Genomic DNA, 15,353 nt, shown 5'->3' on the forward strand with positions numbered 1-15,353 from the left:
ATATTATATTATTTCCAGCTAGGCTTGGTGGTTCATGCCTGTAATCTCAGCACTTTGGGAGGCTGAGGCGGGCGGATCACCTGAGGTCAAGAGATCGAGACCAGCTTGGCCAACATGGTGAAACCCCATCTCAATACAAAAATTAGCCAGGCAAGGTGGTACATGCCGGTAGTCCCAGCTACTTGGGAGCCTGAGGTAGGAGGATCGCTTGAACCTGGGAGGCAGATGTTGCAGTGAGCTGAGATCATGCCACTGCACTCCAGCCTGGACAAGAGAGTGAGAATCTGTTTAAAAAAAAAAAAAAAAAAAAAAAAATAACAAAACAAAACTAACTAACTAACTAAAACCTATTATTTCCTTTTTGACCTTGGTAATATGTTGTATACTCACTCACTCTTAATTTTTGAGACAATTCATTCAGGATATTGTCAAATGAGATTTCAAGGTCTGACCTTTTGCTCATATGATCAATTTTACTATCATTAGAGTCAAGAATAGCACTTTCTAATAGAATGTTCTGAAATAATGACAATAGTCTTCATCTGTTCTTTTGGTATGGTGGTTACTGAACATCTGAAATGCAGCTAGTGTGTCTAAGGAACTGAATGTTTAACTTTATATAATTAAAAAATATTATTTAAAACAGCCATGTTTGGCTAGTTGATCACTCCAGGTCTAAAATCTTACTTCATCTCTTTGCATTCATCTTCTGATCCATTTAATCATTAGAAGCATTTCTGTCAGTTTTCTTCTCTACTATTATGGGCAGAAAACAAAAAATTTCGAATTCTCAAATGTGTTCAATGAAAGCTTAAAAAGACTACAGAAATGGTGTCATACTACGTGGGTCACACAATCAGAAAACCAAAGAATGACCTAACAGTGATGATTCATTTCACTATTGCATCATCCTTACAACATTAGTCTTTTTTAGCATAGCTGTACATAACTGGTGATAAATGGTCCCCATAATATACCTCAGATATATAAAAGCATTCAGTCTACTGACAGGGTAATTGCAATAGAATGAGCTTTATTTTATTAAAATAAGTAAATTTTCTCTTTGTTCTCTGAAAGACCTCTAAGAATAAAAGTAATAATAGTCCTTATAAACAGTATGAATGACCCAAAAAAAGAAATTTAAAAATGATGAGTCCATTGGACCCAAAGGGGTTAAACAAAGTCCAAGAATTTGCAAAAAGTCCTCATAAAAGTAATGTATTTTCTAGTTTACTTTCTTCTGTTTTCAAAATAGATCAATGATACCAATTTGAAGATTTCTAAAGAAAATCCACTCTAATTTCCAGAAATGTTCCTATGTCAATTTAATTATTTGCCACTAATAAAGGCAATTTAGTAAGTAATGATCAAAGTGATCAAATAAACAGAAGTGATTTAAAAACAGAGTAAATGTTTCAGATTTTTCCTTGGGATTCTTAGCATGCCATTCATGCTGCCTCCTAGAAGAGCTATACACACTGCTTGGAATGTCAAGAGACTCTCATAAATCAGAGGCTCTTCAGAGCTAACTTTAAGGAATATTTAAAAAGGAGTAGTTTTACCGGGCGCAGTGGCTCACGCCTGTAATCCCAGCACTTTGGGAGGCTGAGGCAGGCCTGTTGATTAGACAGAAATATAATCCAGAAATATAATCAAAATCATAAACGTGAAAATACAAATGAAAAAAGAGACAAAATATATTCAGATAAAATATAATACTGTTGATTAGACAGAAATATAATATAATCCTGTTATTGGAAATAAGTGCATTTGAATCAGAACATACTCTAAACAATGTCATACAATATCCAGAAATGTCAATATAAAGAGAATGGCAACAATAGACAACCTAATTCTTAACTGTGCTCAAAGAAAGCTACTGAGTAATCAAAAAAGTATTTCTAAAACAAGAAAACTGGTGGGGCACAGTGGCTCACGCCTGTAATCCCAGCACTCTGGGCAGGCAGATCATCGGAGGTCAGGAATCTGAGACCACTGTGGCCAACATAGTGAAACCCCATCTTTACTAAAATACAATATAAAAGTTAGCTGGGCGTGGTGGCACATGCCTGTAATCCCAGCTACTCTGGAGGCTGAAGCAGGAGAATCGCAGGAATAGGGAGGTAGAGATTGCAGTGAGCTGAGATCAGATCACTGCACTTCAGCCTGGGAGACAAAGTGAGACTCTGTCTCCAAAAAAAAAAAAGCAAAAAAAAATTTACCATTAGGACAATTTAGAAGCACTTGAAAACAGAGAAGGGTTAACTTAAGAGAATTTAGGGAGGTACAAAATGAAGACAAAACAAACTAAAACAATTATGCCTTTTAGGAAAAGATGAGAACTTTTTATGAATGTTTGAATCCTGTAAATTCATCAAGGGCATATAAAAAATGGAAATGTAACGTTTTCACCAGATTTATCATTTTGGGAGCATCCGTTGAATTAGATAAACTTAATAAATCAGTGTATTCATTCCATAAATATTTGAATTCCTATTAATACCAGGTGCAATGTTAGGTACATTTTGAGTGTATCGATTAAAAAAACAAACAAAAAAACACAAAACAATCTTTGAGCTCTAAAGACTCCCTAGTTTGATAGATGCAGAAGACCAGGATGCCAAATATAATATTATGTGGGAGGTGTTATGGAACATCAAGAGAAAAGTAAAAAATTCTGACCAAACACCACCCAAAAACAGTGCTGAAGCTAAACTCTGAATGAATTGGAATTTGCCGCAAGAACTGGGAAGGAGCAGAAGTTAGGAAAAATATTCAGTGTGCACAAACACACAGAAGTCAGAGGTCAGAGAACTGCAAATAGTTTCACATACACTGGAGATGTGAATCTAGAAAAGAGAAACCATGTCATGGTGGGTCTTGTATGTGATTCTGTATGTGACAGAGAACTATAATGCATTTTAAGCAAGGGAGAGATACAATCAGATGTGTCTTATGAAAAAGGTCTCTTTTGGCTGTTGTGTTAAAGAGGTAATAAAGTAAGAACAGGGAAAAGGGAGAGGCAGACTAGAGAACAAGTAACTAATCCTTTTAGATAAAGATGTTAAGGCCCTGATTGAAAACACAGAAAAGAAAAAGGGACTATGAAGATTATTACTGAGAGAAAAAAGACACAGCATGGTGACTAACTGGATATAAAGTGTGAAAGATCAATCATGATCTTTGTTTCATGCTTATGCTTCTGCCTGATCATTGCCATTTATAGAAACAAAAAAGATGGTATACTTTTAACAGGGAAGAGGATTAATTCAGTTTTTGGACATGCTGGGTATAAAGCCTTTATATTAAAAATGTGGGCCACAGTCTGCAGGACTGTAAGAAATGTAGAATCTCAGGACTCATCCCAAATTTATAGAATTATACTCTGTATTTTAACAAGATCCCCAGGTGATCTCATAGGTACCAATATGTATATTGGTTTAAAGTACCTATGAGATCATCCAAATGGAAATGTCCCATGGCAGTCAAAAATATAAATACACTTTTTAACAAAAGAAAACCTGAATGTAAAGATACAGATTGGGAGTCATCAGATAAGTACTGTAACTGAAACTGAGGGAGTAAGACATCATTTGGGAGAGTAAGAAGAGAAAGATATCTGAAGATAATAGACCCTGGCTAACAATAACATCTGAAGTGCAGGCAGTAGAAGAGATGCCAGAACAGCAGAAGAGAAAGACATGTTGAAAGGAGAAAGCTAGGAGATAATGAAGTCACAAAAAATGAAAAGAAGAGAATTTCAAATGCTAGCACCAAGTAAGATTTAGTAGTCAGGAGGTAAAATGGTACAAAGAGAGGCCATATTACGGTACTTTGAAAAATCGCTAGAGGTCAATATACAGAATTTTGCATATGAGAAAGGCTGCAGTTATAATAAATATATGGACTTGAATATTTTTTAAAGATGACCAACATATGAGTATATAAATGTTTGATGGTAAGGCCGGGTGCAGTGGTTCATGCCTGTAATCCTAGCACTTTGGGAGGCCCAGGTGGGCAGATCGCGAGGTCACGAGTTCGAGACCAGACTGGCCAATATGGTGAAACCCCATCTCTAATAAAAATACAAAAAACTAGCTGGGCGTGGTGGCGCATGCCTGTAGTCCTAGCTACCCAGAGGCTGAGGGCAGGAGAATTGCTTGAACCCAGGAGGCGGAGGTTGCAGTGAGCAGAGATTGTGCCACTGCACTCCAGCCTGGGCAATAGGGGGAGATGCTGACTCAAAAAAAAAAAAAAAAGGAAAAAATAATGTTTGATGGTTCATAACTGAAACTTATTACTGACCAAGGAGCAAATATACAATAACAATACTTACCATTTAACATCTTCATTACTGGAATAGTGATTGACATACAGTAAGCACTCAATACATATTTGTAGAATTATGGAATGATTTACTCTGTATTTGCTGGTGCCAGATACATACTAAGTGATTTACATGTTATCTCATTTAATCCTCAGAATAGCCCTTTAAGGTAGATATTAACCTACTATACCTCATCTGTAACCCACTTGATAAACAAGAAAATCAATGAAGATAATGCTAATGGATCAGAATTCTTTCCAGCAAAACTCTAATGCAGCACTGTAACCTTAAGCATGGCTACCAATCAATCATAGATGCATGAAAAGCAGGCTGAGCAACCTTAAACAAAATGCTTGGGACCATAAGTGTTTTATTTTTTGGACTTGGAAATACTTGCATTTATAGTGTGACATATCTTGAGGATGGGGCCCCAATATAAATCTGAAATTCATTTATGTTTCATATATACCTTATACATAGAGCCTGTAGGTAATTTTATGAAGTATTTTTAAAGTTTCAGATTTTGGAGTGTTCTGGATTTCAGATTTTTGAATTATCAGGATACTCAATTTGTACTACATTTATTTCAAAACTCCTTTTTGTGTCTGAAGGTTTAGGATTCTAATACAGAGGTTAAACTGAGGCCCATGGGCCAAATCTGTCCCGCCTGCTTTCGTTAATAAAGTTCTACTGGAACACAGTGACATGGATTCATTTAAGTAATGTCTATGGCTGTTTCCATGCTGTAATAGCAGTTTGATAGTTATGACAGAGCCCATGTTGCCTATAAAGTTAAAAACTTTTACTATCTAGTCCTTTACAGAAAGTTTGCCAAGCCCTACAAAATTAGGGATAATCCACATTATTTTGTGAGAGACAGCCACATTCTTAACACAGAAGACTCAAGTGAGAAGAAAAATATGATTACTTAGGATGTCACCACAAGTGAAGTGACAGAATACTAGACACAAACTACTATGAGAAATTATTATAGACCGCCTTCTAAAACAACTAGAACAAGAAAAAAAAATGTACTTTAGAAGGCATATTTGGAATTGACTAAGAAATATGAGCTGGAATTTTCTTACACAACTCTGAGTGGTTTAATGTCAGTAAAAGATATGATAATTTAAATTCTTCCTCCTTCTGAAATAATTTAACATTAATTTTTATTCCTGTTCATGAAATGGTTAAGTGATCTTAAAAATCGACGATGCATTATAAGCTAGAGTGTAACGAAGGTTATCATGATAATCCTAGAAGCTACCTGATGCTGAAGACAACGAATATGAAGCAGTGGCTGGGCATGGTGGCTTATGCCTATAATAATCCCAGCACTTAGGGAGGCTGAGGCAGGCAGATCACCTGAGGTTAGGAGTTCGAGACCAGCTTGGCCAACAGGGCAAAACCCTGTCTCTACTAAAAATATAAAAAATTAGACAGGTGTGGTGGCATGCTCCTGTAGTACCAGCTACTGAGAAGGCTGAGGCAGGAGAATCACTTGAACCCAGGAAAGAGAGACTGCAGTTATACCTCTGCACTCCAGCCTGGGTAACAGGGAGATTATCTAAAAAAAAGAAAAAAGAAAAAAGAAAGAAAGAGAAGAATATAAAGCAGTAACGACATGAAAGTTAGTTTGCTATTTGTAATTACTGTAAAAAGCAACAATTCTCCATGCTCTATTTCAGAATATCTTTAAGATGGAAATTTTGAGAGTGGGAATTTAATAATGGTTTTATAACAATTATACCAACTTTTCATGGGTTCAGAAAATATTGGTATTACACATAACAATATTAAATACAGTTACACATTGTAGAATTAATCATTTTTATTTTGAGTGGACAAATATTTATACATAGTATTAAAATTCAATTGTTTTTAAAAGGAAAAGACAGTATATGTACCCAAAGGTTTGATAATTTACCTAAGAAATACATATTACTGTAGATAATATAAAATCTGATATCATAAATAGGAGGGCTAATCACAGTATCAAAGCTACTCGAGTCTCATGAAAATCTAAGTTATACAGTGTTCTTAATAAAACAAGTAAGTAACTCTAAGTAATCAATGCAGCTAAAAAACAATCGCTAAAACTTTCTAGAAATAAGAATGCTCACACTATCATTCAGAGAATGGATATCAAAAAGCCAAAACTGTGGTACAATTCTAAGAGCTTGAGGCAAAAAAAAAAAAAAAAACCAGAGTAAAAAACTTTTTTCTCAAGCAGAAGTAAATATCTTCTGTGCTACATCAGAATGTGTTATTCTAACAAAGCCTGTTTTTGATTAGGTATGTATCTGCTTTGGTCCTCATAAAGCATCCCTAAGTCAAACTACTATCTTACATTTCTGTGCTAAATGATCAATATTTTATTATAAACTATTATAGGTCAGCAATAAAAAGCATGTGCTAATACAGGCAATTTTATAAAATGTTAAATTCAAGAAATCGTCTTGCCATTAGGTAAATAAGGCAAGAAATCATGGGAATGTAAGTAAAAATCGAGGTAGAATGAGGTATATAAATTTAACACCTACATATGGATTTGAGGTAAAAAAAAAAAAGAGAGAGAGCATTATTACCTTCAGACAAGTTCAGTTTCATAAAACTGATTTTCAAAGTGACATGCAGGGATAGAAAACAAAGGCCTTATTAGTTCAAGCCTTTCCTGGCAATGCAAAGCTCCTTATTACTGTTTGATGTCAACCCAAAGAATACACTTCCACAATCATCCTTTAATATGTTTATCCTTAAAATTCCCTGTGAAGATATACACTTAGGATTTTCTCTCTTTTGTCCTTCAAATTGTTTGGTAATTACTTCTCTCCTTGGTGATTCGTTATTTTGCGTAGGCCAACTCTCTTAATGCAATTGTTCCATATAAATCAATTCACATTTAAAATATACTACAATGGTGTGCCACTTAAAGAAATTACACTTACATCTGGTAAAGGAAAGGCTCTTGTAAAATTCACACCTGGCAAAGAAAAGGCTCGCCTTATAAGAAAATAACCTCTTCATGTGTTGTATTTATTTTTTATTTTACTTTTCTGAGATGGCGTCTCATTCTGTTGCCCAGGCTGGAGCGCAGTGGCTCAATCTTGGCTCACTGCTACCTCCACCTCCAGGGTTCAAGCAATTCTGTCTCAGCCTCTCAAATAGCTGGGATTACAGGTGCCCACCACCATTTTAAAGTATTGTATTTTAAATCTAAATTTCATATATTGTGTTTGCTTAAAGTAAAGTAAGGTAGCATTCACCAATTACTGTAACAAACTACCTCTATGAAAACAAATATGAAAAAAATGCATATATTGATAATAAGTATAATCCTGGCCGGGCATGGTGGCTCAAGCCTGTAATCCCAGCACTTTGGGAGGCCGAGGCAGGTGGATCACGAGGTCAAGAGATTGAGACCATCCTGGCCAACATGGTGAAACCTCGCCTCTACTAAAAAAAAAAAACACAAAAATTAGCTGGGCGTGGTGGCATGCGCCTGTAGTCCCAGCTACTTGGGAGGCTGAGGCAGGAGAATTGCTTGAACCCGGGAGGCGGAGGTTGCAGTGAGCGGAGATTGTGCCACTGCACTCCAGCCTGGCACCTGGAGACAAAGTGAGACTCTGTCTCAAAAAAAAAAAAAGTATAATCCTAAAAATTCTTATTCTTGGGAATATATAATGAAAATGATTCATGTAAAACATTGACTTTAAATGACTGAACAGTTTAATGGAGTAAATTTTATATACCTTGGACTTGAGGGAACCTTCCCAATTTTCATCCACAAACTTCAAGAATAGCTCCTGCATACAGCTACAAAAGGAAAAACAGGAATTTTTAAAACTGCTATAGATTAAAAGTGTACTTATAAAATAAATATAAATTTTCACACCATAAACATTACACTTAGCAGATATATATAGATCAAAGAAATGTCAAAGCTGGTTAGCTAGATACGACCATGTAGTTCAGCCTAACAGAAAAGAAGATGGAGATCCAAGTATAATAAATGCTAGAGAACTTCCAACCTACTTCAATTACTCTTAAATCTAGCCAAGTCAGAAGGAGATAAGGAGATCTGACAACTTAATAGGTAAGATGTCCTAGGATGTTCTACGAAATATTAAAGATTTCCTATGTTTATGTTTTTTTTTTTTTTTTTTTAGAAGGAGTCTCACTCTGTCACCAACCTGGAGTATAGTGGTGCGATCTCAGCCCACTGGAACCCCTGCCTCCCAGGTTCAGGTCATTCTCCTGCCTTAGCTTCCCAAGTAGCTGAGACTACAGGCGTGCACAACCACACCCAGCTAATGTTTGTATTTTTAGTAGAGACGGGGTTTCACCATGTTGGCCAGGATGGTCTCGATCTCTTGACCTCGTGATCCACCCACCTCAGCCTCCCAAAGTGCTGGGTTCACAGGCATGAGCTACCATGCCCGGCCACTTTTGGCTTTTTTTTTTTTTTTTAGGGTGATAAACTGAACGTAGCTATATATCATCTATCCAAGATAGTTACTTACTAAAAATTCTTTCTGGTTGCTTTTAATATTAAGTGATCAAAGTTTTAAATTTAAAACAAAAGTCCAGTATCTTTTAAAAGTAATCACTACAGAAAAAACTATGTGAAGATATTATAAGAAAAGCAGTAAAATCTCATTATAAAGAACTCAAATGCAAATATTTTCCTTTAATGAAATTTAGCTGAAATTGATTCAATGGTAAATATTGCTTTCCTAGCTATAGAACCTGCACATTCTCTTTATAGTAAAATCTCATTATAAAAAACTCAAATACAAATATTTTATTGTAATGAATTCAGCTAAAATGGATTCAATGGTAAACATCACTTTTTTTTTTGGTAGCTGCAGAGACTGTCTATTCTTTTTATAGGGCAGGAATATACTTGGAAATGCTGTGACCATAAGAGAAGGCTAGCAATTTTAAGAACGTATTATATCCATTTCATTTCTTCTTGGCTTTTGGATTTGTTTTCTATGGAAGTTCAAGAAAGATGGATTTTACTTTTTCAGGTTCTAAAATTGCATTTATTTAATTAAAAAAAAAAACCGTATGCTCTATGAATATTTATTTAAAATACTTTGGAAAATACAGAAAGGCACAAAGCAATGATTTAAAAACCATCTTAATGTGACCTAAAAAGATAACCTTAACATTTTGATGACTTTGGGCTAGATAAATAATTCTTACATTTTTGGGGAGTCCTAGATCTGCCTGAGAATCCGATATTTTGCTTTAATGCAGGCTATTCATGGACTCTGAAACCAACAGTAGATTTCAGATTAAGAATTCTGATGATCTCTAAAGTTCACTGCAGCAATAAAACTTTTAATAGGTTAACTTGGCCCAGTGCGGTGGCTCATGCCTGTAATCCCAGCACTTTGGGAGGCTGAGGTGGGCATATCACGAGGTCAAGAGATCAAGACCATCCTGGCCAACATGGTAAACCCCCATCTCTACTAAAAATACAAAAATTAGCTGGGTGTGGTGGCATGCACCCGTAGTCCTAGCTACTCAGGAAGCTGAGGCAGGAGAATCGCTTGAACCCAAGAGGTGGAGGTTGCAGTAAGCCAAGATTGCACCATGGCACTCCAGCCTGGTGACAGAGTAAGACTTTTATAAAAAAAAGAATAGGGTTAACTTAACTCTATGCAATAAGCGGCTTTTGAAAAAGATTTGGTTAATCTTGGTTACACAACTCCAGAAAAAATGGCTTAAAAAATACAAGCTAATGAAGCGATGGTCAACATTACTAGAGATTAGGGAAATGCATATCAAAACCACGATGAGATCCCACTTCACACCACTGGGATGGTTATTATTAAAAAAAAAAAAGAGAGATGAGGATGTGGAGAAACCGGAACCCTAGCATACTGCTGTTGGGAATAAGAAGCGGTCCAGTGGCTATGGAAAATGGAATTGCAGTTTTTCAAAACATTAAAAAATTACCACATGATCTGCAATTCTACTTCTGGGTATATACTCAAAAGAAGTGAAAATAAGGCCTCAAACAGATATTTATATACCAATGTTCATAGCAACATTATTCACAATAGCCAAAAGGTGGGAAAAACTCGTGTCCATTAACAGATGAATGGAAAAACAAAGTATGGTATACACATACAACAGAGTATTATTCAGTTTTAAAAAGGAAGGAAATTCTGACGCATATTACAACATAAATGAACCTTAATGACATCTTGCTAAGTGAAATAAGGCTGTCACAAAAGGACAAATATTTAAATGAGGTTAACTAGAATAAGTCAAAAATTCAGATATAGAAAGTAGAATGGCAGTTGTCAGTGGGGGCAAGGAATACAGAATTATTGTTTCATGGGCATAAAGTTTTAGTTCGGGAAGATTCCGGAGAAAAATGGATAACATGGTGTATAACAATATTAATGTACTTAATGCCACGGCACTGTACACTTAAAAATGGTTAAAATAATAAACTTTATGTATGTACATTTTACTATAATTAAACGAATATATAGGCCATATTTAGATTTGGCTATTAGAATTTATCTTTTGTTTATAATCCTTTAGAAACTCTTGGTAGATAATACTTCTCTACACCACTGTTTCTTGATATCATAATATATGTGGGAAATGATAATGACTGTTCAGAGCACTGGGGTAAAGGATGAAGCTGCTTATTACTGGGCATGACTAGCCTGGGAGCCCTGCTTACCTCAGGCCCCACTTGGTTGTCTCATAACTCATAACTTATCACACTTATAACCCACTCATGGGAAGCTTGTCTCTGTACCACAAAATATCAACTGACTAACCAGAAATATTGAAAACATATCCTTTAACAAGCAGGCAGCTCAGAAGTGACCTTTTTCAGAAAAGCTTTTGTTGAGGTCTTAGTCTCAGGCAGGGCCTTTCCCAACAAAATTGCTTAGAATTTGTTCTCATCATAATGTGCATTAAATATCCTATAACCTGACAGTAGACAGGAAAGTCTTAATTTTCCCCAGAACCAGACACAAAGCTGCTCAATAAAGATGTTATGAAGGGAGAGAATTATTCACTGAATGGACAGAATTATTCACTGAACAAAATTAAATGTCTCTTTTTTCAAGACAAAACTTCAAAAATATTTTAAGTTTCTTTGACACAGTTTGTAATATAGTTCCAGTTCACAGTAAACAAAAGAAAATGGATAGAACTCAAGTTGCAGAACATTATTAAAGTCAAATTCTAAAAGCATTAATCTGTGTTGTTAGCTGCATATATGTGTGTGTGTGTGTCTGTGTCTATATATATGTAAAATTCGTTGTGTTCATAGGAAAATCTTTCTTTTTCATGGTGAATAAATAATTTAACTACAGATTGTAGGGTAAATTTTAAATGCGTTATAATCCTAAGTATCTTTGGCACAACATACAAATTCACACACAATGAAATATATGCTACTTATAAATAGTAGAAATTCCTAGTGCATGAAGGAAGGACAAATGAAGTTAAAATTTGTAATTCCTTGATTTAACCAAGTTCCAACCTCAGTATTTTTACTTTTTAAAGTGACTAGCATATGAAATTGTTAATCTTCAAACATTTAGGGAAAAATATTGTAAGAGAAAAATCAAAGAAGCAAGTTATATAATTTCTAATAGCAAGTTGGTAGAACTTTTAAAAAATATGAATTAGAGGAGTCTTGCTTGTACAGACAATCTAACTCTAGGCCATTATTCCATTAGGACTAGGGAAACATAAGAAATCATTAGGAAACTATGAGAACGATACACAAACTGCATCTTTTCGCTTTGGAGTCTACTTCCATGTAACTTACGACTGCCAGATTTTCCTAAATTTCTGATACATTTCTCTGGGTTGGGGAAGTTAGAAGCATCTAACTACCTCAGCTCTATCACTAACGTGCCTTAGTTGTAACAGGATTTAAAAATATTTGAATTTCCAATTTAGAAAGGTGATTTTTATTAATTAGTCTTCAGATAAATTCCAGCTTTGTGGTTAGTTGATGTTTTCCCAGTATAAGTAAGAGCTACTCAACCTGTACTGAGATCAGTAAGGGCTTATAGTAAGGCTTTACATGTAGAAAGAGGCCACACCTTATTTTTGTAGCTATCCTTGTTATAACTAAAGTCAAACTAGTTGTTACAAAAATGTTCAAAAAGCTGGTCTATGCTGTTTCTTACAAGATAGTTAGATTCCAAAATAAGCTCATTTATAACACTGAACAAAGGTGACACCTGTGAATTACCCAAATTTTTTTATTTTTTTAAAAAAGTGCAGTATTTAACTTTTGTGTCATCACAATACCACCACCACCACTCCAAATTTATAAACCTGTCAAGTCAGAAATACTCTACCACTTTCCAATATTAAGCACGTAAAGTATTTTTGTTGGTAAGGATAACTGTGGCTGTAAAGAAACAGGACCTTAAGAAAACCTTGATAAACTAAACATCAATTTTCACATGGCATGGTACAGCGAAGAGTTCAAGTTGTAAAATCAAACACATAAGCGGTCCGGTTCTGGCCCTACCACTCACAAGCAGCATGCCCCCTTGGGTAAGTCATTCACTGAGCTTCAGTTTACTGTTTGAACAAAAGGGTTATTACCTACCTTTCAGAGTTGCTATAAGAAGTTACCAAAAAAAAAAAAAAGCAAAAATCCTGGATTTTTTAGATGCTCAATATATAACATCTTTTATACTAGTAGTACTTCTGCAGTATTGGTTAAGTTCAAGTTTTGTACATGAAACCCATTTTTATGTCTAGTTAATAAATTTTCAGTTCAGGGACTATCTGGGGATATCATTCTTTGTCTGTCATGAAAATGCCCCCTCCACATTTTCTCAAGCTTTCAAATTCAAATTACCTTAGGGCAGAGTTCTCAACCCTGATAGTAGATTAGAATCACCTGGAAATATTTTGAAAATTATTGATCCCTAAAATCTACCTCAGATAAACTAAATTAGGGTATCTGGGGACAAGATCCATGAATGGGTATTTTAATTACTACTATTAGTACTTTAAAGCTCCCCAAATGATTGTAATGAGCAGAAAGGGATAAGAAACACTGCCTTGTACTATGTTATATTAATAGGGCAAAAACTGCAAAATAGTAAAACAGTAGGTTTTTTGCTCAACAGATTGACCCAATTAATCTGAAAAGGTAAATCATAACAGCATTGACTAAAGCAAGACAAATGGTACAATACTTTTTTTACCCCATTCCTTATGAAGTACTGCCTATAGCCTTACATTTTCTCATTTTGGAAACCCTCTTATTTTATTTAAAATCAAAAGGTTAGTATTAAAGCAATCCAACAGTACCAACAGAAAAAAACTTTAAGATATTTTAAAAACTGTAATTAAACTTGGTTTTTACCCTCCTAAAGTGCTAGTTTTGCTTATATTACATTAATATAATGGTTATATTAATATAACAGCATAGTAATTATGAATACTATGCAGCAATATAAAGAAAATGCTGTTAGGTGAACAAAAGCAAAAATTTTGGCCGGGCGTGGTGGCTCAAGCCTGTAATCCCAGCACTTTGGGAGGCCGAGGCGGGTGGATCACCAGGTCGGCCCATCGAGACCATCCTGGTCAACATGGTGAAACCCCGTCTCTACTAAAAATAAAAAAAATTAGCTGGGCACGGTGGCGTGTGCCTGTAATCCTAGCTACTCAGGAGGCTGAGGCAGGAGAATTGCCTGAACCCAGGGGGCGGAGGTTGCGGTGAGCTGAGATCGCGCCATTGCACTCCAGCCTGGGTAACAAGAGCGAAACTCCCTCTCAAAAAAAAAAAGCAAAAATTTTAACTGCTGAAGAGAATTCATATCCGAGGAGTAACTACTTTATAGGTCTATTTACTGAAGGGTTGTCTTTAAATAAAATAAAGTGATTTTAAAATAAGGAAGCATGGCTATAGTATCACAAAAGCTGAGCACTGTATTAGAGATTCCAATGAAAAATTAACTATGATACACTCAAATATAAATGAGTCACTTTCCCAAACACTAATAGTATCCAATATAATTTTAAAAAATCAACTTTATTCCTTTCATACAGCGAAAAAACACATCATATAGAAACTATTTTTAGCATAATTTGGCCAGCAAATTCTCAGGGAAAATGTTATCACCTAAACCATGTTTAGTGATCTACTGGTGTTTTAAATTTGCTGTTCATCATCAAGTCTTTCCCATATTTTCTAATTACTGACACTTTCATATCCTCTTTGAGTGATGGCATTTTTGCTTAGAAACAATAGATTGGAAGTAAAAATTCAGTGTTATAATTTTAACAAACAAAGCTGGCAAATATAACTCTCCAATACTACGCCTGAGATTAAACTACTACTCATCTTGGAGTGCTTTTTACTAAATTCTGAAAAAAATGCAAAGCCATGAATTTATGCCTAAGGAAACTCAGTAAGTTTAAAACTTATTTTACTATACCATTAAAGTGTTACTCCTTTTTGTATCTTTAGTTTCTGCCTTGAGACTAAGAAGAAAAGTTATAAACAAGCAAAGTAACATCTACCTTAATTTAAACTAGGCTCTACAGATGCTAAGAAAGAATACACTAGAGGAATCTTTTCATAAAGATATACAATGTTGAACTAAAAAGCTCAATTAAAATATACAAAAATAAACTAAAAAAATGACATCACTGGATTCTATATCAGACAATTCTAAATATGAAACCTGAGGGTAAAAGGATTAGGTTTCTTTCAGTACTCTGATGACAAATGTGAGTTCTATATACACCTAATAGAATGTACATATACATTTAAAACAAGGAGTAAGACTCTAATGTGAGACTTTTCACTGGGAAAAAAATATACGCCCCATCCCCACCCCATGAATATTTTAGCTACAAGTATGAATGATCCAGGGTCATCACTTGGGAACAATGCATTCAATTCTGCCAATATTTAGGAAATATGGCATGATGAAAAAAAGTAACTTGAGAAAATGAGAATGTGGCCACTATATTTTCTGAGCTCCAAGTATCCAAAGAA

The 15,353-nt window shown here is 35.1% G+C and overlaps 1 protein-coding gene across 1 annotated transcript in view; it reads right to left on the reverse strand.

Moving 5' to 3' along the window:
* The window catches only part of SELENOF (selenoprotein F), a 50,698-nt gene that overhangs the window by 10,772 nt on the left and 24,573 nt on the right, over positions 1 to 15,353 (reverse strand). Inside the window, exon 5 of the mRNA XM_078333122.1 lies at positions 8,080 to 8,143. Within this exon, the coding sequence (XP_078189248.1) occupies positions 8,080 to 8,143 (64 nt within the window). The remainder of the gene's footprint in view (positions 1 to 8,079; positions 8,144 to 15,353) is intronic.

This window comes from Callithrix jacchus, chromosome 7 (genome assembly GCF_049354715.1).
Source record: "Callithrix jacchus isolate 240 chromosome 7, calJac240_pri, whole genome shotgun sequence".
Classification (NCBI taxonomy): domain Eukaryota; kingdom Metazoa; phylum Chordata; class Mammalia; order Primates; family Cebidae; genus Callithrix; species Callithrix jacchus.